Source organism: Geotrypetes seraphini, chromosome 4, assembly GCF_902459505.1.
Source record: "Geotrypetes seraphini chromosome 4, aGeoSer1.1, whole genome shotgun sequence".
Taxonomy (NCBI): Eukaryota; Metazoa; Chordata; class Amphibia; order Gymnophiona; family Dermophiidae; genus Geotrypetes; species Geotrypetes seraphini.
Genome location: NC_047087.1, coordinates 168,458,621 through 168,485,002, shown reverse-complemented (window position 1 = coordinate 168,485,002; position 26,382 = coordinate 168,458,621). Strand labels below are relative to the sequence as shown.

Here is a 26,382-nt window from a genome sequence, read left to right as displayed (position 1 = left end):
CATTCCCTCTTTCACTCCAACTGCAGTTCTATCTCCCTCTAAATCCCACCCCTGCACCCTGAATCCCCTCCTTAGCCCCCATAGTCTGGCATCTCTCTCTCCCTCTCTCCACTGGCTAAGAATCTCTCTCTCCCTTCCCATCCCTTTTCTGGTCTTGGTCACTCTCTCTTCCATCCCCCCCCCCAATTGTGGGTTCAGCATCCATGTCCCCTCACCCCACCCACCACTTTTCTCGCTTGCACCCTGAATCTCTTCCCTACTCACCATGGTCTGGCATCTCTCTTCCTCACTCTACTGTCAAGCATCTCTTCTCACCCCCCTTTCTGGCCTGGGTTTCCTTCTCACCCCTTTTCCCTCTACTTACAGGTCCAGCATCCATATCCCTTCCCCTCTTCTACAGGTCTGGCATCCATATCCCCTCCTCTCTCTCTGCCACTTGCAGTCTAGCATCCATGTCCCCTCCTCTTTCCCCCTTGCAGTCAAACATCCATGTCCCCTCTTCTCCCCCCCATCATGGGCCTAGCATCTATGCCCCTCCTTTCCCCCCTAAATTATGGTCTAGCATTCATGTTCTCGCCTTTTCCTCCTCCTCCCATGTGGGACTGAACACATCCCTACCATGAGATCAGACAATCCTGCAGGCCTCCCAAATCAGCAGCAATGGCGACAGCGCTGTGAATGGGCTGCTTGCGGTCAGCTCTGTCAGGGCCTCCCTCTGCCACGTCATCTATCTACAGGAAGTGATACTGCAGAGGGAAGGCCATAATGGGGCCAGCTGCAAGCAGCCTGCTCATAGTGCTGCCTTTGCTGGCTGGCTGCTGTCACTGCTACTTGGATGGCCACAGGTATGTCCAATTTCATGGGGGAGTGTTGGTCAGAGGGAGGAAGGAAGGCCAGACCCACACGGGGAAGAAGGAGAAGATAGTGACATGGGCAGAACGGAAGGTTTGCACAGAATTCTGCATAGCATGTGCAGAATTCTGCTCATATGGGAAATTCTGTGCTGTACAGTTGCACAGAATTCCACCAGGAGTAACATTTGCTACTTCTCCTTTTGACTTCTGTATGGATGTGAAGAAATTTAAGTTCTATATCACTCAGTGACGTACCAAGGGCAGGGTGGGTGGGGGTGGGGGGCAAACCATGATGGATGGGTGTTCCCAGCCTTGGAGTCATGGTCCAGGAACTTCCCCTTTTTATGGCCTGGCCCCAAGGCTCTGGGTGGTCCCCGTGGCCCAGCATGTTCTCACCCTTCTCTCCTGTCCGGTCCGATGTCAACTTTACCTTCCATCAAGCTGAAAAAACTGCCAGCCTCAGCAGTGATTCAGCGACGTTGCCTGCGGTGCCCCTTCCTGCTTTCCACGTCTGCCTGGTCTTTCTCCAATGACGCATCTTCCTGTTTCCGCCTGGGTGGACTGAGGTAGATGGAAAGCAGGAAGGGGAGCCACGGTCAACGTTGCTGAATCACTGCCGAGGCTGGCAGTTTTTTCAGCTTGACAGAAGTTAAAGGCGACATTGGACCGGCCAGGAGAGAAGGGTGAGAATATGCTGGGCCTGGCCTAACTGTTTGTTTGTTTGTTTTTTCTTTTAAAGTAGAAAGTGTTTGTGTGTGTGTGTATTAATTAAGAAGTGCCAGATTGGGCATGGGGTGACGGAGGAGAGCTTATGAGAACAAGCAAACCATAAAAAAGAAAGATCCATGCCAATGGACAAAAGGAGCAGCTGCCCCAAACCCCTTTATAAAGGGGGCCTATCCACACATTGGTTAATTTTGCCCTGAGTCTGCTATTTCTCTATCTCTTCTAGCCCTTTTCCCCAACAGGTTGGGCATCTCTCTCTTACCTTTTTCCTCTCCCTTTTTTCCTCCTCTCTACGGTCTTCTATACTTAGCTTCTGTTACCAGCAGCAGCAGCAACAATTAGTGCAGGCTGCTTCCTGCGCGGGTGTGGGTGTGTGCGGGAGGGTGTGTGGGCGTGTGCGGGTGTGTGCGTGCATGTGCGAGAAGGTGTGTGGGTTTGTGTGGAAGGGTGGGGGTGGGAGTGTGGGTGGGAATGGGTGTGGGTAGGTGGGTAGGTGTGTGTGTGGGGGCATGTGTGGATGTGTGGGGGGTATGTGAAGAGTGTGGTTATGGGTGTGTGTGGGGGTGGATGTGTGTGTGTGTGTGTGTGTGTTTGTGGGGTGTATGGGGTATGGGTGTGGGTGTGGGGGGTATGTGTTTGTTAAAAAATGATCAGTCCTGGGTGTCATATACCCTAGGTACGCCACCGATATCACTATCACCTTTCCAAAATCTATCCTTCAGATTTATACACAGACTGACATTATGTAATGTAGAACTACAGCTTCCATCACAAAAATACTTTGAGCAATACAGACTTTGTGATATTTTTTGAGGCTGACGCAGCAAATTATTGTGGACTCACAAACAGCCAAAAGCAGAGAGCAGCAGACACATGACCTCTAGGGTGCATGCAACAAAATAAAATAAGCATTGCCTTATCACCGATTCTGTCTTAGGTTATACTTAGATGCAAAGTTATCATTACTATGAGCCAAACTGATGGTACAGTTGCCTGAAATATTCACAAAAATGTCCTTAACACTGGAAACAGGACCAAACCCTGTGGCTTTGTGCTGAACTTATGGCATAGTTGCCTTCGACATCTAAGCAAAAAGTAAACACACATAAAAAAAAGCACAGCTGGGCTGGGGGATTCACTGAAGGTCTTGATGGCATACCACTGACTACTTCCTAGAACAGTCCTTAGGACACACCCAGCCAATCAGGTTTTCAGGATATATACAATGAATATGCATGAGATAGATTTGTATGTAATGGAGGAAATGCATACAAATTTATCCCATGTGTATTCATTGTGAGTAGCCAGAAAACTTGACTGGCTGTGTGTGTCTCAAGGACTGGGTTGAGAATCCTAGAATAAAAACACCCACTGATATCTCCTCATCAGAAAACCTCCCTGTTCTTCATAGCCTCATTTGCCTTGTGAAAGACAAAATTGATACATTTATTGACAGCCTGCTCTGGTCTCACAACATGACATCATCAAGAACTGACAGAAAAATAACACAGATCAAATTGCCAGTTTGATTAATACACATCTATATTCTTTCAAAACCCTATTTTTATAAGGGTTACATTCACAAACTCTTTTTCCCAGATTGCCTACAAAATCGGGTATTAAAGCTGAGCTAATTCATATGCAAAGCCTAGAACTCTTTATTGTATCAGCCTCTTGGTTAGAAAACTGATTGATTGGTAGGCGACAAAAAATAAATGGAGTACACTCTGAGGATTTGGGAGCGATTTTGCAGAAGGGCTGTTGGGTAAGGTTTACTTCTTTGTGGATAACTACAAATTTTCAATAGAGTAGACACCTGGAGGGTGTGGGTAACATAAGAAGGGATTTAGCAAAATTTCAAGAATAGTTTAGAATTTGGCAGCTAAGATTTAAGGCGAAAAAATGTAGCGCCATGCATTTGGACTGCAAAAACCTCAAGGAGCAGTACAGTATAGGGGGTGAAGAACTGTGCATGAAAGAGGATCGGGACTTGGGTGTGATTATATGTGATGATCTTAAGGAGACCACACAGGTAGTAAATGCAGCAATGAAAGGTAGATGATATGCTTGGGGACCAAGGGAGAAGAACTCCACGTCTATATCACCCAAACTAACCCCTTAAGAACACGTGTGAAAGCACCTGTAATTATACACTTGAAAATCATTTAAAAAATCGCCCTTCTTACTTTTAAGACCCTACAGACCAATGCACCAGCATTCATTGACAGAATTCTTATCCCATATGATCCCCCCAGAACTCCTTATCCCAATATACCCTTAATGTTCCTTCACTAAAAATAATTGGCACTCGCCGTGCATACATCTTTCAGTAACGGCACCCTCTATTTGGAACTCACTTCCACTACATTTAAGAGCAGAACAAAGTTTGGCTAAATTCAAGATTACCTTAAAATGCTTTCTTTTTAAAGATGCATACGATTGATGTATCCCACGCCCTTTTAATTTATCTTCATTTTTTATCAATTTTAAAAGATTTCCCAATCCTTTCCCTCTGTTTCTTTCCTTTGTTTTTATTTTTTTTAAGAATTGTAATTTCTCCCCTTCTATCCTTTTTGTTCTCCCCTTCCCCCCAAGTGTCTGTTTTCGTACTGTTTTTGCCTTTTGTTTATTTTTTATTTTAACTGTACGACGCTTTGCAATGTTATGTTAAGTGTTTTATCAAATTTTAATAATCTATAATCTATAATGACCAGCAGGAAAAAGGAGGTGATAATATCTCTAGACATACTGGGGTGAATACTGTGTACAATTCTGGAGACCACACCTTCAAAAAGATATAAATAGGATGGAGTCATCCAGAGGGTGGCTGCTAAAAGGGTAAGTGATTTTCATCAAAAGCATATGGTGGCAAACTGAAAAAAAAAAGGTGAGATGGGGAAATATGGTAAAGATATCTAAATGCTTCTGTGGCATAAATGCACAGGATGCAAGTGTCTTTCAACCGAAAGAAAACTATGGAATGAGGGGGCTTGGGAAAAAGGGGAAACAGGATAGACTCAGGAACAATCTAAGGAAATACTTCATCATGGAAAGAGTGGTGAATTTGAGGGCTGGCCTCCCGATGAAGGTGGTGGAGATGAAGACTTTATCTGCATTCAGGAAAGCATGGGGCAGGATGCTGGTGCTATGCTCCTGCCATCTCCCCCGTGTTCTAATTTGGAACATGGAGCGTCACTCCACCATATATTCAAAGTGATTTAACTTGGAAGGAAAGGCTCCTGCATCATTAAATTGCTTGTGACCACTTCACAGTGCCCCTACACTCTCTGGTTAGTGCTGGGGTAGTCTGTGGGCAGAGCTTGGGCAAAGCCTGGGAACAGCCAAGACTTAACAGGTTAGCAGCCACATTCAGGCCATCCTAAGTTTAGTCACAATGCTAATTGGGCACCAGTCTGATTATTGACTGATGCCCAGTTAATTTCCAGCATGCGGCATCAGCTTTCCTGGTTCTCCTCTCCCTCCCCCAAAGTGAAAAAGGGCTGACTGATTCCTGATGCCTATTCCACCCCTTCCAACCTCTGTAGGCCTTGACAGGCCTACTTTGTTGATGCCTTGTGGCCCAGTGGGGTTCAAACTACAGGACTGATGCCCACACTAGCTCCTGCCTGTTATGGTTACTGTAACAAAATGGCTGCGAACTCGGCTATAAATTGAGATCCCTATTTTTGGCGACAAAAAAAAAAAATCACAGCTTATAGTCGAGAATATACAGTATTATCTGAACTACCAGGATGAGACTAATTCAACTTACCCCACTCTGTCAGGACAGCAGCTACCCACTTGTAGATGCGATTCAAAAGCTCAATATATAGTGTGTACATACAACTTGGTAGATATAAACACACTGCAGCAAGTCTACTACTGCCATGGTGCTGCTGGTAAGAGACCTGGATCCAACGCTCCCAGTACAAGTACATGGTCATCCCATCAAATGCCAGTCCCAGGAACACAAAGATGATGGGGATGGACACCAGCATTATTCTTAGTTTGCGTTTCCAACTGGGGTAATATGGTTCCTGTCTTCCAGTAATAGGATTCAGTGCCGGGGGGCCCCAATAGCCGGCTCGAGGTTCTTCAAAGTGGCTCTTCAGCTGGAGGGTACCCCATGCATAGGCTTTTGTGGCACAGTGGCGCTTCCAGAACTCCATGGTCATGGTGGACCAGAGGACGCTAAATATGGCAAACAAGAGGTATTTGTCCGGGAAAGACAAGGACAGGTAGTGGTAAAGTACACCCAGGATGGCCATAGGTACCAGGGAGATTGTGAAGAAGCCAAGGAAACTGAAGTAGAGGCCCACTGAGTCTCCAAAGTAAGACCGGATTGCATCTGCCAGGAGAGAAAAAAAAGATAAAGGGCTTTCCAGTATGTGTTCACCAAGGCATCTATCAGCAAATCATCAGTGGTGCATGTTCACTAGTATTTTTCCAGAAATATATTTTCATAAAGATCAACTAAACTAAACTAAACCTTAGGTTTGTATACCGCACCATCTCCATGGTCATAGAGCCCGACACGTGTGTATTGTAACAAAGGTCTCAGAAACAACTACAGCACCAGCAGCAGGCCACACTTACCTCACACATCCTCCACCAGCACACACATGTAAAAGGCAATTCTGCCTTACATCCTCTTTGCATATATAAATGTACAATATACTAGCATTTTCCTGGGTAAATGTCACAAGTGCTGCCAGGACATGGGGCATTCTTCTGGATTCTATACATAGCACCCAGAATTGAGCTATTATTTATTAAGTAATGAGCACATTAAAATCAATACTTGGGTGCTAACCAATGTTCCCTCTAAGCTGCATAGCTGTGCACCTTTTAGCAGGAGGCTGCACAGCCGTTCACAGTCCCACCGCACAGCCGGAGAAGTTAGGATCAGTACCCCTCCTGTATCACTCTTTCATCTTGTGCCACTGCTGTTTTCCTGAAGCAGCAGCAGCAAACTGAAACAAACTGGCTGCGAGACCTTCCCATACATACCCATGGCTGCTGGCCCACCCTCTCCAATGCAACTTCTACTTCCAGGGCAAAGCCGGCAGCTGCGGATATGTATGAGAAGGTCCCACAGCTGGTTTGTTTCAGTTTGCCACTGCTACTTCGAAAAAGCAGCAAAGGTGGGGATGCTAGAGAGCAAACGCTGGTGGATGTGGGGTGGGGGAGAGAGAGGAAGCAGATACTGGTGGATATGGAGGGTGGGGTGGGAGAGAAGGGACAGATGATAGTGGAAAAGGTATGGGGGAAAGAGGGGGAAGAAGCTGGTGGAAATGGTTTGGGGTGGGGGAGAGAGGGGGGGGTAGTTTTTGTATAGAAGTGGGAAAAGAGATTCTACTATAGATAGAACAGGGGAGAGAAAGGGCAGATGTTAGGGGGTGAGGTATAGAAAGGAGGGAGATGATGGAATGGGGGAAGTGAAAGGAGACATGCTGGATGGAAGGTGAGGGGGAGAGAGGGGGCAGACGTATGGAAGGGGAGAGAAACACAGAAGATGGAAAGGTAAGGAGGGGAAAAAATGGAGAAGCAAGATGGAAAGGTGAGAGAGGAATAAGCTGCATAGAAGGAGGGAGACTGAAGCTTGGATAAAAGAGGGAAGAGACAGAGGCAGACTGTATGGAAGGGGGAAGTGATAGGGGAGAAAGGGGGCTGTATGGAAGCGGGAAGAGACAGAGGAGGGAGATACTGATAGAAGGGGAGAGATAGTGGAGATGCTGGATGGAAATGAGGAGAGAAGGCAGACGCTGTATAGAAGGGGATAGATGCTGGATGGAAGAGGGGAGAGAAATGAGCAGATATTTTTTTGGGGGGGAGACAGATTGGAGATAATGATGGATGGGGAAAGAAAGGGCACATATATAAAATAGTAGTAGTAGTTTATTTATTAATTTAAAATATTTATATCCCACATATCCAATAATCTATGCGGGTTACAAAACTACATACACAGATTAAAACAAACATAACATAGATTCCTTGAGTAAAAACACCCTAAAATCATAACATAAATTTTTAAAAAAGTGCTGTACATTTAACATTTAATAGACAGTTCCTGCTCAGAAGCGCTTACAATCTCAGGGTTGAGGTATTTCTAGCAGAAGGAATGATACAATGGGTAAAGGTAACTGATGGTGAGTGAATTAAGAGTTGAAAACAGCTTTAAAAAACAACAACTGGGCTTTTAGCTTGGATTTGAATACTGCTAGAGACGGAGTATGATGTATTTTTGACTTTGGCAGTCTGTTCTAGGCATATGTTGTGGCAAGAAAGAAAGGCTAGAGTCTGAAGTTGGCAGTGGAGGAGGATACAGATAAGAGGGAATTACCCAAAGAATGGAGTTTGCGGGGGGGGGGGGGCATAAGGAGAGATAAATGAGGAGAGGTATTGAGGGGCTACAGAGTGAATATACTTGTAAGTCAGTGAGTGGAGTTTGAACTGTATTCAGAAATGGATGGGGAGCCAATGAAGTGACCTGAGAAGAGGGATAATATGAGCTTGGCGGCTCTCACAGAATATGAGTTGTGCAGCAGCATTTTGAATGGATTAAATGGGAGGGAGACGGTTGAGAGGAAGATCTGAGAGAAGTACATTGCAGTAGTCTAAGCGAGAGGTGATTAGAGGACAGAAAAAAAACAGGAAAAGCCTGAGAACTCATATTGGTGTAGTGTCTCAGCTTAGTCATTTTCAGAGCTTTCGTGCTCCTGCTGTCAATAACAGCAGCAGGAACTGGAGTTGCTACCTATGCCATTCATCTTTGAGAATGGGAAGAAGTGAGCAGGGAGGGGGGAGGAAGAAAAAAAAAGAACAAAAGAGCGGGGGTGGGGGGTAAGAAGGAAAGAAAGATTGTTCATAGTGAATGGTATAGTGTGATTTCTGGCATTTATAAAGCTGGTTTAAAGACCCTACCAGATGCCTTTCCTCCCTTAACCATAAGTAGCCAGGTCAGGCAAATACTAATATACTCCTATCCTACCCAAGGAGGGTGATTTTGATTCCATGAGCACTTAATTCTAGGCATATGCTTAAAATACCTGAATAGAAGAGAGATTGTACTACTACTATTAATTAGTTCTATAGCGCTACCAGACGCGTCGCCTTCTTATCCCCCGATGAAAGGTGATTTCATCAAATGCCAATAAACAAACATATCTGATAGAAAAATGTATGCATTTACATTGGACATGATTAAAGACATAAGTAGTAGGAAAAGCATATGGAGCATGGTTCATGAAATTCTTTCCAATTCTACACTATAATTATGTACGTGTATGTAAACCTATAAAAGGGTGCCTACAGTTAGACTCCCAGAGAGCACTGTGTAGGAGCCATTCTACCAAGGAACATAGATACTTAAGGCGCCATTTATAGAATACTAGCTGATGCCCCAGCATTGCACGGGTATTTAATTATAGCAATAACACTGTAAATGGATTCAAATAAAGATACTTTATAGTGGTGAATGAAATTATTTTTTTACAGCTTAATAAAAAGTACAATATTCAAATTATAATGTGAAATATTTGACAAAATGAATACAATACAACTAACGCAAAACGTGATTATAAACAACATTTTTAGTTTCACCTCCTGGAGCAAGAACATATAAATTCTTGGGTGAACCCACCCTTGAGCAAGCAACATAGAGTTGTGGTCCGCGAGACCCCCAGAACATATCACCCCAGGTAGTGAGGGATCTGCATACCAAGTTTCGTTCAAATCGGTCAAGCCGTTTTTGAATTACAGTGAGAATGGCAGCTTTTTACATTTTTTCCATTGACATGAATGGGTGAAATCAGATTTTCTGTTTGTAGCTCCGCCCACGTGTGCAGGTGGGCCGCGAGACCCCCAGAACATATCACCCCAGGTAGTGAGGGATCTGCATACCAAGTTTCGTTCAAATCGGTCAAGCCGTTTTTGAATTACAGTGAGAATGGCAGCTTTTTACATTTTTTCCATTGACATGAATGGGTGAAATCTGATTTTCTGTTTGTAGCTCCGCCCACGTGTGCAGGTGGGCCGCGAGACCCCCAGAACATATCACCCCAGGTAGTGAGGGATCTGCATACCAAGTTTCGTTCAAATCGGTCAAGCCGTTTTTGAATTACAGTGAGAATGGCAGCTTTTTACATTTTTTCCATTGACATGAATGGGTGAAATCTGATTTTCTGTTTGTAGCTCCGCCCACGTGTGCAGGTGGGCCGCGAGACCCCCAGAACATATCACCCCAGGTAGTGAGGGATCTGCATACCAAGTTTTGTTCAAATCGGTCAAGCCGTTTTTGCGTGATTGCGGCACATACACACACACATACATACACACATACATACCTCCGATTTTATATATATATAGATGAACCTAACGTAGATGCCAGTAGGCGCCCTACCGGCACTTGAAATAAGTCCAAAACGCCATTTAAAAGCAGACTTAAGAGAAATTACAAGGGGCCTACCAGCACCTAAAAAACAGCACTGGAATTGTGCCTCCAGAAGCATCTACAGATGCCTAATGCCACTGTAGGGGTGTTTAACGCCAGAAGTGGTGTTAAGCGCTGGTAGGTTCCTCCAGAGGTGCAATTCATATCAAAGGTAGGTGCTGGAAATATAGGTCTTGAAAATGCCCAACTACAAAACCTTCAGGAAAAAATTGAAAATCTTGCTATTCAATAAATTTGTTAATTGATCTAACTTAACCTCGACTCCCCAGATCCTAATGCTTTTTCCAACTATCAACCTTATAATCTCTCTGGGCCAATTCTTTTGTAAACCGCCTAGAACTGAAAGGTATTGGCAGGATAGCAGACACCAATGTAATGTAATGTAACTGGGCAACCTTCTGGGAAAGGGGGAGCTTGTTCTGAAAGGATGGACTCCACCTTAACCGGGATGGAACCAGGCTGCTGGCGCTAACGTTTAAAAAGGAGATAGAGCAGCTTTTAAACTGAGATGCTGGGGAAAGCTGACAGTCACCCAGGAGCGGATGGTTCAGTGTGAAATATTCTTGAAGGATACTATTGAAACAAGATGTTTAGGGAGTCCCAGTAGAGAGGTTCCAATAATGGTGAATGAAAGCCAGGAGGGTTTAAGAGGAAGGAAGAGTATAAGACGCAAATTTTCCCTGTCTTCTCAGCTGCCTGTAGTTACAAGGAAAAAAAATGTAATTTGAAGTGTCTGTATACAAATACTAGAAGCATAAAAAATAAAATAGGAGAGGTGGAGGGGCATAATAAGATTATTATTATTTAAAAAATTTCTATACCATTTTTTTTCAAAAACGGTTTACAAGGAGTTACATACATAAAATGTTAAAAATTTATACAAAATAAGAAAATAAAACAGACATATTCAGACTTACATAAAATCAATTGCTCAGAAAAATGCATCAGCATTTTCAAATCTGGCCAACAAGGCCATTCCATAGCTTGACTCCTGCACATGTGAAAGTCATGGCATTCGTAACTACATGTTTAGGGTTAGCCTTTGTTTTCAGCAATGCGGCACCTTCAGAATGCAGGGATCTTTGTGGTTGATAACGAGACATCATATTCTTAAAAATTTCCCTTATAAACATGCACATCCGGGAGGGGGGAGGTTGGGTGTTTGATAGGATAATAAATTTGGATATATTAGAATGAGGGTCAATATAGAAATTTTATATGTTGAACATTGTGATTGTTTAAGAGGGAGGGGGGAATTAATTCCGAAATAGATATTAATAGAGTATTAAGTGTGGTATTGACAAAAATGTTGTATTTTATTGTTACACTTATTGTAAGTTTTGAAAATAATAAAGAATTGGAAAAAATAAATAAATAAATAAATTTCGGGCAGCGTACCAAATCGGAATTGATGACATTACATAATTGCTTTGCATTAAATTTGAAATACAACTGGCAACCAGTGCAGTTGTCAAAGATATGGAGTAATATGCTCATATCTTGATGTTCCAGTTATCAATCTGGCCGTGGCATTCTGGACCACCCGCAATGCTCTACACCTGGTCTTAGTTATTCCCAGGTACAGGACCATTGCTTGTATAACAGCACGGAAGTCAGGTGATGATAGCATTGGTTTTTACACGGTACAGTAAGTATATCTGTGCAAAAAAATACATCTAAGTCTGTTTTGGGCCTAAGTGGCTAGTTGCCCAAAGCTGACAGTGTCTAAAGTCCATTCTCGAAAAATACATCCAAAATATATATATATATATTTTTCAAGAATCGTCTACCTGTACGTCCAGCCATTTGATTTCCAGACCGCTAAGTCATCTATCTTTATATCCCATTCTCATCCAAAAATTCATCCAAGTCAAAAATGCATAGACTAAGACCTTTTGGATGTGGGAGGGGCCAGCAAAGTGATGGACTGGTTACCCAGACATGGCAGCAGAGTAGTGGAGCACCTTACAGGGCACTGCTGCAAACTTCACAAAAAGCGTGCTACATAAACATCTCACCATAACTCCCTCATAGGCCATGGTGAGTCCTCCAAAACCTACTAGACCCACCTGTCTACCACCCCAATAGCCCTTATGGCTGCAGGTGGCACCCATATGGCATTACAGTAGGGTTTGGGGGGGAGGTTTGAGGGTGCACATTTTTCACCATGAATGCAGTGGTTAGAGTGGCTCATGAGCCTGGGTCCTCCTCTCTATTGTTCACTAGCCCATCCTCCAGACTACTTAAGCCACCTCTGTGCTGCTCTAGTTGGCTTTCCTATGCCAGGTGCTGATGTTCTGCAAGCAGGTATGTATGTTTTTTATTACGATTTTTATGGTATTGTGTGTTTGTGTGTGTGTGTGGGAGGGAGGGGGGGTCAATGATCATTGGAGCACTGTGGTGGGGTCTGCACTTTGTGTCTGCAGTGGTTATTTGGTCACTTTGGATACCTTCTGGGCACTTAGACCTGTTTCTAGATCACCTAAGTCACAATGTACAAATTCCATCTAGGCAGTCTTGTTAAATTTTTGGTTACACTTGCAGTACGACTATGCCTAGGTCAGTCCATATCCCGCCCAAATCCCACCCTCTCCTACAATGTCCCTTTCAGCTCTGGGTGTACAGCAGCACTGATTACACCTAAGCTGTTTTTAGATATGTCTAAAACCCGTTTCGATTATCGCACTTGAACAACTTGTCTTTGATCGTCCAAGTGCCTCTTTAGGCAGGATTTTAGATGTATTTTTGTTTTGATTATGAGCCCCTTAGAGTATATAGCACTGAATGATGAGATAAATATAACAGACATCTCAGAGACCTGGTGGAAGGAGGATAATCAATGGGACATTGTATTACCTGGGTACAAATTATATCGCAAGGATAGAGTAGATCAAATTGGAGGGTAGGAGTGGTTGTGCTATATGTTAAATAGGGAATGAAATCAAATAAAATAAACATTCTGCATGACATAGATACAGTGTAGAATCCATAGGGATAGAAATTCCATGTATGAAGGGAGAGAAGGAATATAAAGGTAGGGTTATACTACCACCCCCCAGGACAGAATGAACAGATAGTTAAAGAAATGTTTTCAGAGATTAGGAAAGCTGGAGAATTGGGCAACAGTATAATAATGGGTGATTTATATTACCTAAAAACAGTAAAGAAAAATTATGCTGGACACTGATAAAAAGAAGCCACCAGCCATAAACAAACCATAACTCTATACCACTGCAGGAATAACTTATCCAGGAAAAACTGAAAACACATTGCTGTGGACCTATATAAACCTATGAAGCTGTAACTGAGGTCTTTTTTTCTCCACAGTAGTGTGTTTTCAGAATGGAAAAAGAATCCAAATGAAAAAAATAAGAAGAGACACAAGCACTGGCAAGTTAAATGCAAAAGCATTGAAAAAGAAAGCTACACTTGCATAAGAGGCAAAAACTCAGCAATTTTTTTGATACATCAGAAGCAGAAAACCTGTAAGGGAATAGTTTAATTGGGGTTTTTTTTATTTTGATTAAATGCTTATCCAAAGGTACAAAGCATTGTACATAATAATTTAAAAATAGCTGGGGAACAAACATTTTAAATAATAAACATGAACAAGCATTACAAACATACTGATAGCATGAAAATATTGGGGAAAAATAGGAGAGCTACAATTTTTTTTAAAAAAGAATACAAATAAGGAAATTACAATAGGGAAGGGAAATGATTTAATTCATAGGAAGATAGGTGTGTACGGAAGTACAATCAATTAAAAGCCTCTTTAAAAAGCAAACATTATAGGCTACTTTTAAATTTCTGCAAGTTTTTTCGGCTCTGAGGAACAGGGGGAGAGAATTCCAGATTTGTGGGGCAGTGACTGAAAAAATGATAGTACGATGAGTACCAATTATCTTTAAGGAAGGAACGTTGAGGGAATGTTGTGAGGCAGATTTTAAAGATCTAGGAGGGTCATATGGAATTAATAATCTATCTAGGAAAGCAGGAGTATTAGTCTGTTTGATGTTAAAAGTCAAAAGTGCAATTTTGTAAGTGGTCTGCTGTAAGGCTTTTTGTAATAAAGGGGTGACGTGATCAAATTTTGTGGAACCTGAGATAATTTTGATAGCAGTATTTTGTATGAGTTGAATACGTTTTATGTCTTTTAGACACAGCCCTTTATATAGTGAGTTGCAATAATCTATTTGAGATATAACAAGAGAATGAGTTAATACTGTAATAGAATTTACATCTAGAAGAGGGACCAGGGATCTAATCATCCAAAGTTTATAGAAACAGTTTTTGACCAACACGCTAATCTGGGGACGAAATTAAAGTTTATTATCGATATGGACACCTAATATTTTAGTAGAAGTAGATGATTTCAGAGGAATGTTGTCGATAGAAATAGGAGTGATTAATTCTAAACATTCTTTCCATGGAAAAATAACTGTACTTGTTTTGGAAATGCTTAGTAAAAGCATGTTAGTGTTTAGCCAATCATGGATTTTTGCCAGTTTAAGATCAATGGTGGAAATATCATTCTGGTGGGATCGTTGGATGATCAGGGAGTAAAGGGGCATTCAGGGAGGATAAGTCCATAGCAGAGAGACTGAATGAATTCTTTGTTTCTTTCTTTACAGAAGAAGTTGAAAAGGATCTACCTGAACTGGAAATGGTTTTCAAGGGTGATGATGCAGAGGAACTGAAAGAAATCTCGATGAATCTGGAAGATGTACTAAGACAAACCAACAAGTTAAAAAGTGATAAATCACCTGGACAGGATGGTATACATCCCAGAGTACTAAAATAACTAAATATGAAACTGATGACCTGCTGTTAGATCTGTAACCTGTCGCTAAAATCATTTGTGTTATCTGAAGATTGGAGGGTGGCCAATGCTATGCTGATTTTTTAAAAGGGTTCCCTGGGAAATTACAGACCTGTAAACCTGACTTCAATGCCGGGCAAAATGGTGAAAACAATTATAATATCTAAAACTTCTAGGGAGATAATTGATATTAATCTGTGATATCTAAATCAATTCACTCTTCTTTAATCACAGCTCTAAATCTCAATAAATAAATAAATAAAATTGTGTTTGTAAAATGCAGTTCACAAACACAATTTTATTTATTTATTTATTGAGATTTAGAGCTGTGATTAAAGAAGAGGGAAACAATTATAAAAAATAAAATTGTGGAACATGTAGACAAACATGATTTATGAGTAAATATATTTATTGATTTTCAAATCAAAACAACCAAGAATAACTTGTACAGAAAGCAAAATTAGACAACTACAGGAAATTTTAATGAAAGATAACATGATTTAATGAGACAGAGTCAACATGGGTTCAGCCATGGGAGATCTTGCCTCACCAATTTGCTTAACTTCTTTGAAAGTGTGAATAAGCATGTGGATAAAGATGAGCCAGTTGATGTAGTGTATCTAGATTTTCAGAAACCTTTTGACAAAGTTCCTCACAAGAGGCTCCTGAGAAAATTAAAGAGTCATGGGATAGGTGGCAAAGTTTGGTTGTGAATTAGGAATTGGTTATTGGATAGAAAACAGAGGGTAGGGCTAAATGGTCATTTTTCTCAATGGAGGAGAGTAAACAGTGGAGTGCCACAGAGATCTATACTGGGACCAGTGCTATTTAACTTTTGTAAATGATCTGGAAATTGGAACGATGAGTGATTAAATTTGCAGATCAGTGATTAAATTTGGAACAACGAGTAAGTAAATTTGCAGATGACACTAAACTGTTCAAAGTTGTTAAAAACTGCAGGCAGACCTTAGGAAATTGGAAGACTGGGCGTCCAAGTGGCAGATGACATTTAATGTGGACATATGCAAAATGATACACATTGGGAAGAATAACCCACATCACAGTTACCAGATACTAGGGTCCACCTTGGGGGTTAGCACCCAAGAAAAGGATCTGGGGGTCATTGTAGACAATAAGATGAAACCCTCCGTCCAATGTGTGGCGACGGCCAAAAAAGCAAACCAGATGATAGGAACTATTAAAAAGGGAGGGTTTACAAGATTAAGAATGTTATAATGCCTCTGTATCACTCCATGGTATGACCTCACCTGGAGTATTGCATTCAATTCTAGTCTCCTTATCTCAAGAAAGATATAGCAACACTAGAAAAGGTTCAAAGAAGAAGCGAACAAAATGATAAAGGGAATGGAACTCCTTTCATTTGAGTAAAGACTAAAAAGGATAAAGCGCTACAGCATGGAAAAGAGACGGCTGAGGGGAGATATGACTGGTCCACAAAATCCTGAGTGGAATAGAACGGGTACAAGTGGATCGATTTTTCCCTCCGTCAAAAACTACAAAGACTAGGGGACACTCAATGAAGTTACAGAGAAATACTTTTAAAACCAATAAGAGGAAATATTTTTTCACGCAGAGAATATTTAAGCTCTGGAACGCATTGCCAGAGGTTGTGGTAAGAACGGATATCTGATTTTAAAAAGGATTTGGACAATTTCCTGGAGGAAAAGTCCACAGGGCTCCTTTTACGAAGGCACGTTAGCGGTTTAATGCACGTAATAGCGTGCACTATACCGCTGGACGCGCTAGCCGCTACTGCCTCCTCTTGAGCAGGAGGTAGTTTTTGGCCAGCGCGGGGGTTAGTGCATGATGAAAAGTCACGCATGTTAAACCCGCTAGCGCAGCTTCGTAAAAGGAGCCCATAGTCTGCTATTGAGAAAGACATGGGGAAGCCACTGCTTGCCCTGGGTTGGTAGCATGGAATGTTGCTACTCTTTGGGTTTTGGCCAAGTACTAGTGACCTGGATTGGCCACCTTGAGAACAGGCTACTGGGTTTGATGGACCGTTGGTCTGACCCAGTAAGGCTAGTCTTATGTTCTTATGAATGATATTCTGTGTTTTTATTGATTTATGAGAATAGCTTGCTATACGTATATTTTAACTCTTTCTTCTATTGTGTGTTTGAGTTCTATCCTATTTACTATTGGAATTCATTCATTCTTTTGAACCTATTAATGATTGTTATTTTGTAAACCGCTTAGACCCATTTGTCAGAAATAAAACAAACATGTAACGCTAATGTAAACATTAGCAGTCAGTTTATAAAATTGTCTCCAAGAAGCTTATCTGTATTATAATTTTTTAAAATGTTATCATGTGATATATTGTAGTTTAATTTTTTTGTAGTTGCTGTAACTCACCTTGAATAAGTTTTTAGAGGCGGGAAATCAAATGATACCAAGTAAATAAATTGTTTAGAGGGTGAAGATGTGTGGGAGATGAGGCAGTTGCAGCGGTAGTTTCAGATGGGGCACATGGGAAGTCAATGCAGTTGTAGAATGTAGTTTCGGAGGGTGGGTACTTTGGGGGTGATGGGGCATTGGGAAAGCAGGGAGAAGTATTTTGTAAAGAGCAATTCTCTAACTAAAATGTTTCACTGTATGTGAGTTTCTGTGCTGCAGAAGCCAAGTTTCAAGTTTATTATGGGTTTTTAGTATTACATTACATTACATTAGTGATTTCTATTCCGCTTGTGCCTTGCGGTTCTAAGCGGATTACATTAGAAGATGGCTGGACATTTCCAGGCGATGACAATACAATTATTTGTATAACTTTACAAACTTTGCAAACCTAACTTTACTTAACTTTTCGTACATAACTTTACGTACATAACTTTACATAACTTTACGTGGAGTTACTTTGTGTTACTTTACATTATCCTTACCGTGCTTGCATAACTTGCATTAAGTTTACATAATTTATCTTACATAATTTATCTTACATAACTTTACAAGACTTTACGTAGAGTTATTTTATGTTATTTTACCTTATTATTCCAGTACATTGCATAACTTACATTACATGATATTACAAAGCATAACCTTATGTTATATTACAACGCATAACCTTATGTTACTTTACATAATATTACAACGCATAATCTTATGTTACCAAAAAATCGTCTGTTCCTAGGTTGCTATATCTGATTTTTTCGGTATTTGGGGAGACTGTGTTTCTAGATATGAATTGGCTTTACGCCCGATGCAGCTAGGTTAGATGTTGCCTATGGGGACGAAGTTGCAGTTGGTTGTGAGTTGCAGTAGGTTATGAAGGGAGAGAAGATGATGGTAGATTATAATATTGGGATGTGTTTTTTGAATAGTATGGTTTTTATATCTTTTCGAAACGCTTTGTAGTCCGTAGTTGTGGTCAGCAGCTTGGATATGGTGGGGTCAGTTTTCGCGGCCTGTGTAGCAAGTAGGTGGCTTACAATCTAGTAGGGTGATGGGGGGAATGGTGTAGTATATACACAACATAAACATGAAAGTGAGGATAGGTGGTAGAGCTACAAATTTCTCAATAGAACAGAGGGGGAGGCAAATGACATAAGGAGAAGCATCACATCTGCAGTACCTAATCCAGCAAAAAAGGAAATGGATGTGTTATGAGTAGGCATCTCTAAAGAGAAAAGTCTTTAGATTTAAACCTGTCTAGTGGTGTCTGTTGTCGATGATGTTTGGGGAGTGAGTTCCACAGAAATGCACTGGGCCATTTTATTTTTTTTTTCACAGAGGGCTCCTCCCTCCCCCTCCCTCCAAATCTGAGCAGGTCCAATGTTCAATTTTGGCGTATCATTTTGTCAATTTTTTCCTGAATACTAAGATTCAACCTATGTGGTTTAATTTGCAGAGTTATTTGTCTCCAGAGATAACTGTCAGCTTCTGTTGGGTTAAAAAGAATAAAAAGGCATTTGAATTAGCAGATGGTTGGGGCTGAATTTTTGAGAACTAATGTTCATAGACTTGTGCTTGTTTTGTCCTAGTAAATTGCTATTCTGTATGCTTACCTATTTGTTTATGTATTTTGCTGCCACCTGCTGTTCTTTATATGAAGCTACATCAATATGATAGCAGATAAATGCAACTCTCAAGCTGCTCCACTTGGATATCTTGAAATAATGGTCAACCAACAAGATATAGGAGTAGGAGATACATTTAGTTAATCCAGTGGAAATGTATCTTTAACAAGCATATAAGAGTTAACCCTTCTTCATCAGGATATCTCTTGAAAGCTCATCAAAGATTAAAATTAATCTAATAAAAATGTATGACCTATAATTTATTTGTTGACCCTTCTTTCCATGTTTACTGTGCTTTGGCAAGCTGCTAAGGGTATTATGGGTAATCTTATGATTACGATGCATGAATCCAGACTGAATATGTTAGTAGGGCAAAATCTTTATGGAGAATGTCCTACCCAAGCTAATTCTCTATGATAAATTTTGGCTGAAGAAAGGTAATTAACCCAAGGAGCGCCAGTGTTGACTCCTGAAGATACTTCCAGCAAAAACACAGACTGGTGTAGAGCAAGACTAATTTCATTTGATGTGTGAAAAAGATCTTGTTTAAGAGCTATTAAAAGGAATATTTCATGGACTTCTCAGTAAAGAGATTCAATTGACTTTTTGACTATTTCACCAATTTGGAGATCATAACGGACATAGATTTAAGCCTCTAGGTGTTTTTCTTGGGGATGCATTATATACTGTAGGTATTTAAATTTGTTTGTTAAAATAAAGGGAATATATTAAACTAGTTTTTTAGCCCGTTACATTAAGGGGTGCTAAAATAGATGTGTAGACTTAGGCATTTCTTTCCTTCTTTCTGTCTCTCTCCCTGCCCACTGTCTGCCTTTCTTTCTGTCTCTCCCCCCCCCTGTCCAGCAGTACCCCTTCCCTGCTCCCCCTGTCCAGCAGTAGCCCTTCTCCGTTCCTTTTACCTCCCTCCTGTCCAGCAGTACCCCTTCCCTGCTTCCCCAGTCCAGCAGTAGCCCTTCTCCATTCCTTTTACCTCCCCCCTGTCCAGCAGTACCCCTTCCCTGCTTCCCCAGTCCAGCAGTAGCCCTTCTTCCTTACTTTTACCTCTCCCCTGTCTCTCTCAGGCAAGCTCTCCTCCCTTTTACCTCTGGCTCCTTCACAACGCCAAAAATCCATGGTCATGGTCCCACACGCTGTCTGTGCACCTGGCAGTGGTGCCTTGACCCCCTAGAGGCCTGGCCATTTGCCGTTCGTTGAGGCACAGGTTGGCTGGGGTGTGGGAGAGGGGAAACCATTGCCGCATATGCGCATGAGAACGAAACCGCATTAGGCTCCTACTGCGCATGCAGCAGCATGGAGTCACGGATCATGGAGGCACGGAGACACGCAGATTGAAGTGCATATGCGCGCTATGGGTTTTATTATAGCGGATTAAATTGTAGATTAAAGTATGTATAAATCAAGTATGCATTTAGCTTAATTGTTGTAGTGGTGTATTAACACTTGGGAGGCTTGTTATATATTGTATAATTCCCAGTTTGTTTTATGTTTTGGTAATCTTACCATTCTCCATTTTGTGCAAGCACTTTGAAGATTCTGTCTCTCCATTGGCATTGCTTTCAACCCAGTAGTTTAACACTAATATTTCAAGAAGTCCTAAATGTTCAGTTAAGAGACTCTGTGACAGATGAATTTTGTTTCATTCTATCCTATAGTAAATTCTGTGTTTACTGTCATTTTTACCTGTTTTATCCAACATATCAAGCTGAACTCAGATTTAGCTCTTTGCATAACTGTACAATGTATACTTATATGAAATGATGATAAAAAGCTGCTAATTCAACCCCTTTTTGTATTTGACCTACCTACTGAAACTCTCAAATATATTTGGTTGCAGGTAACACCAATTTTGATGATATTTTTAGCTTGATAGAGATACGAACTCTTTCCATTGGTGGCTGGCTAGTGCATCACCCAGGCTTCTATCCCACACTATCTGAATGTTACATGACAGGACTTCTCAACCAACTGGAAAGCACGATGGATGGCTTCAAATCAAATTACTCACCTATAGGCTGGCGTATCTTATGAATCTGTGAGTACCATGCCTCTGTGAGAAGATGCATTTCTTCTTCCACATGCAAAGGGTAGAACTTCTCAATAATCCCCCATTTCTGAAGGGACTGCACTAAAAACAAGGGAAATAATAGGTCACTACTACCATTGTGATATCAATTGTGCAAAGCATCCATGTGTGAATGAAAATCATGTAATCCCATTGGTTAAAAGGCTTTAAAAAGTAGCACATCTTCCCCTCACCCCCAACCACCCGAATACCAGTTGACAGTCTTTTTAGATGTTCTTTTGCTTTATAATCATTCTAAAATTGACTGAAAACAGCTGCTTTAATACAGTGGTTCTCAATCCAGTCCTCCAGTATGATTTTCAGCATATATAGGTGTCAACATTTCAAAATGATTGGGGGTGCCAGAGACAATTAAATTTTAAGTTTATATAAAAAAAATTTTTAAACTGCTTAATCAACTTTCTAAGCGATGTACAATATAAAAATTACATAAAAACAGATTAAAAGGTAGGGATACTAAACAATACCAAAATAGCTTAGTGAAACACATAATAAGACATATGGACTTACTTCAAACAGTAGGAAAGAAAGGGAAGAACTACAATCATGAATTAAATAGCACAACATAAAGGGGAAAGAACAATAGGTTAGGGTAAAAAGAGATAAGATTTGCTGTCCTCTTAGGGATCCTGGAACAAAAACTGTCCTTTTAGGCATCTTGGAACAAAAATGTTTGCAATTTTGATTTGAATTGTTTTATTACGGATTCACTGCACAAATGATTGGGCAGTGAGTTCCAGAGAGAAGGGTCAGTGACAGCAAAATTATTGGAACGCAATATGTGGATTAATTTTAATGATGGTATGACAAGAAGGTTTTGTGGCATTGAACGAAGCGATTTTGAAGGATTATAAGGAATTAAAAGTCTGTCAATCAAATTACCCCTAGATTCAGATGAAGGAGTTTACTCAATATTGGCCCCTGTGTCACGATATCCATAATGAATGTGCACAAAATAGTTCTATATACATTGGAAACAGTGGTGCTCATTTTTGAAGCAGACATCTCACAATGGCCAAAAAAAAGTCCACCTATCGAAAACATCCACATCACTAATTTTCAAAAGGCAGAATTTGGACATTTTAACACTTCAATTTGCCCAAATAGCAAGGGGACATGTTGGAGGCATTCCGGGGTACGAAAGGTGCCCTGATTGAGCAGCTGACTACTGGAGTGATTGAAGCCATCACACCTCCTTAATCTCCCAATGGTTACTGACCTCCTCCCAACCCACTAAGACATGACAGTGGATAACAAGCTCTATGATAGCTTCAGGTATTTTGACTATTCCTAATAGAGCAGCAAGCAAGTGTAAGGACAACGGAAGTGGTCAGTGCAGTGGACTCTGAACAACAGAAGTTACATCTGGTCCTACATTAACTTTTTTATTTCTGTACAAATATATGAACCCTTCTGGAACACAGAAATATCTAATGCTGTGGTTCCCAACCCTGTCCTGGAGGACCACTTGGCCAATCGGGTTTTCAGGATAGCCCTAATGAATATGCATGGAGCAGATTTGCATGCCTGTCACTTCCAATATATGCAAATTTATCTCATGCATATTCATTAGGGCTAGCCTGAAAACTCGATTGGCCTGGTGGTCCTCCAGGACAGGGTTGAGAACCACTGATCTAATATACCTGAATTTATAAGACACCTGCAAGCATGACCACATAGAAACATAGAAGATGACGGCAGAAAAGGGCTACAGCCCATCAAGTCTGCCCACTCTGCTTACCCACCCCCTGTCTATGCCCTAATGACCCAATTTCCTTATCTTGACCCTCGTAGGTATCCCACATGGGTATCCCATTTATTCTTAAAGTCTGGCACGCTGTCTGCCTCGATCACCTGCACTGGAAGCTTGTTCCAATGATCAACCACTCTCTCTGTGAAGAAATACTTTCTGGTGTTGCCATGAAATTTTCCGCCCCTGAGTTTGAGCGGGTGCCCTCTTGTGGCCGAGGGTCCCTTGAGAAAGAAAATATCATCTTCCACTTCGACACGTCCCGTGAGGTACTTAAATGTTTCGATCATGTCTCCCCTCTCCCTACGTTCCTCAAGAGTGTAGAGCTGCAATTTGTTCAGTCTCTCTTCGTACGAGAGACCCTTGAGCCCCGAGATCATCCTGGTGGCCGTCTGTTGAACCGATTCAATTCTGCGCACATCTTTATTGTAATGTGGCCTCCAGAATTGCACACAGTACTCCAGATGAGGTCTCACCATGGCCCTGTACAACGGCATTATGACTTCAGGCTTTCGGCTGACGAAACTTCTATTGATACAACCCAATATCTGCCTTGCCTTAGATGAAGCCTTCTCCACTTGATTGGCAGTTTTCATGTCTGCACTGATGATTACTCCTAAATCTCGTTCTGCTGAAGTCCTAGTTAAAGTTTCTCCATTCAAGAAGTACGTCCTGCATGGATTTCCGCTTCCGAGGTGCATGACCTTACATTTCTTAGCATTGAAGCCTAGCTGCCAGGTTGAGGACCAACTTTCCAATGTAAGCAGGTCCTGCGCCATATAATTCTGTAAACTGCATTCACTTACTATATTACATAGTTTGGCGTCATCGGCGAATAGTGTTATTTTACCTCATTACTAAGTGCTAAGCATGGACATCTATGTAGCCACTTTTGTACAAATGATGTCACAGACAGACGTTTTTGTGCCTGCTTTTCTGGTGCTCTTATTTTGGGCATTTCATTTTGGAAAATGGCTGTTCATTTTGGACATTTTCAGTGCATGAACTTCCTTTTCAGGTATTTTTGAATAGAACCTTCTGACCTTTCTAGTGTTCGAAAATGGCTGCGAGATGGATGAGGTTTTTTGGGACATTATGAGCAGGACAAGTGCCAATCAGTGTGTGGAAATCTCTCTAAGTTCAATAATGTTTATTGACTTTTAAATCACAAATAACAGAACATCCCCACATCCACCAAGGTACTAACAAGAGCCAGGTAGAAATTTATACATCAGTCTGACAATAAGAATCCAACAAACTCCATACTTTTAGAAAATATGGCAAACACTTCTGCTTTACAGCAGCTGCTTCTTTATATTTATATATATCTACAGATCTTAGACGCAATAGGCATCTCAGATAAAGTATACTCATGGTTTGAAGGATTCCTAAAACTCAGAACCTACAGTGTAAAATCAAACAAAGAAAAGTCAGAATCCTGGTCAAACCCCTGCGGCGTACCACAAGGATCTCCACTATCCCCTACCCTCTTCAATCTCTACACTGCTTCTCTAGGAACGCATCTGGACAATCTGGGCATAACCACCTATAGTTATGCTGATGACATCACCATCCTCATCCCATATGATCATTCTAAACCTACCATGACAGACAAACTTCACCAAACACTTGAAACAGTCACAACCTGGATGAAAAATCACAAACTTAAACTCAACCAAGACAAAACCAAATTCATCCTTCTCGAAAATGACAAGGTCCAAACCACAACCAACTTAGAAATAAACGCAATCAAATATCCAATCCAAACCACCATAAAACTACTTGGCATGACCATAGACAGATGCTGCACTATGCAACCGCAAATAAATAAAACAATTCAGAAATCATTCGCAGTCATGAGAAATCTGAGACAAGTCCGAAAATTCTTTGAAAGAACACAATTCCAACTTATAGTACAATCCCTAATACTAGGTATACTGGACTACTGCAACATCCTCTTCCTTCCTTGCCCTGTAACCACGATTAAACAACTCCAAACAATCCAAAATACAGCTTTGAGACTCATCTACTCATTGAGAAAACATGACCACATCACTGAAGCCTTCATCAACTCACATTGGCTTCCAATCCAAGAAAGAATCCAATTCAAATTCTACTGCATACTATTTAAAACCCTACACGGAGACAGCCCATCATACTTGAATAATCGCCTCATCCAAGCACCCACTACCAGACACAGAAAAACACACTCCCCATTCATACCCCCCCCAATCAAGGAAGTAAAAAGAACAAAACTACACGACGGCCTCCTAGCCACTCAAGCCGCAAGGCTGGACAACCAGATCTCCAACCTTCTGATGACCACCCCAGACTATAGGACGTTCAGAAAAGAAATAAAAACCACACTTTTCAAGAAATTCCTGAAGCAGCAATAACATCACGACCTCTTAGTAACTCTAAAACTGACATTTGATCTACCCATTACTGCACTAATAATAACAAAAGAACCTCCACTATGACCACCTATTAATTCTCTTACAAACCACCTCACCCTCAACAACCCGTTAATGTTTATAAAACCTACAACTTACCTCTCTAGCCAATCATTGTAACTCTGTATTTTTAAATTAACCTTTTGTAATCCGCCTTGAACCGCAAGGTAATGGCGGAATAGAAATCCCTAATGTAATGTAATGTAATGTAATATTTCCGCACCAACAACAGCATTCTACCATGCACAATCTGAAAGTTCAGAATTATTCTTCTGGCAAGTCAAAACTTGCTGAATTGCTAAACCCATTAATACATCAAATTTCTGCTTAATTAATACAACAAATAGCTTCTGGTTTATTTAACTTTGTAACCAAGGCTACAGTCTACAGAACAACCAATCTTTAAGTTAGTGGAACATGAAATTTAAAAATAGTTTCCCCGTTTTCGTTGTGGGAATCCTGAACCCAACTGGCAGGGTAAGGCCTGACGACTGGGTTGAGAACCACAGCTTTTAAAAAGCTACGAAAAGGAACTTCAAGAGCTACCTGGTCCCTTTAGTACTGAACAAATTAGATGCTGCACAGACATAGGGCTCCTTTTATCAAGGCGCTCTACCGGGGTTAGCGCGTCGGACATTTCATCACGCACTAACCCCCACGGCAAGCCTAAAAACTAACACCTCGTCAATGGAGGAGTTAACGACTAGCGCGGCAGGTGGTTGAACGTGCGGTATTCTGCGCGATAACCGCCTACCGCACCTTGATAAAAGGAGCCCATAATATTCTTCAAAAGGTGGCACAGTATACTTTTCTTTGCAAGCATGTTGCTTGGTTATTGGGGTTTTTTTTTGCAATTTTTCATACGTGTATTTTTTGTAAAAGGTAGCAGAGTAAATTTATCTGATCCAAACTCTGTGCTCTCTGAACAAATTTAATTGTGCTCCTTACAGTACTAGAAGAATCAAAGAGCAGGGTTTTTCTCTTCTTAATTTTTCAAAAATTATTTCCCATCTGATAACCTGCTCTAAAATAATCCTCTTATAAAAATTACCCTCCATAAGGTAAATTTCCAAAATCTATTTAACTGGAAAAAAACAATGATTTACCCTAATCCTTAACTTTGGCATGTGTACTTTTATCCAAGCTAAAAGGGGGTTGGTGTTCTCCCGGGGGGATCTTTT

The 26,382-nt window shown here is 41.1% G+C and overlaps 1 protein-coding gene across 3 annotated transcripts in view; it reads right to left on the bottom strand.

Annotated features, from left to right (window-relative positions):
• Window positions 1–26,382, bottom strand: part of LOC117359105 (anoctamin-10-like) — a 151,943-nt gene that overhangs the window by 68,881 nt on the left and 56,680 nt on the right. For 2 of the 3 annotated variants that reach the window (XM_033941285.1, XM_033941286.1), the window contains exons 5-6: window positions 20,921–21,040; window positions 5,353–5,928 (exon numbers count right to left, since the gene is read on the bottom strand). In XM_033941285.1, coding sequence (XP_033797176.1) covers window positions 5,353–5,928; window positions 20,921–21,040 — 696 coding nt within the window. The remainder of the gene's footprint in view (window positions 1–5,352; window positions 5,929–20,920; window positions 21,041–26,382) is intronic. The other variant, XM_033941287.1, reaches the window with a different exon arrangement.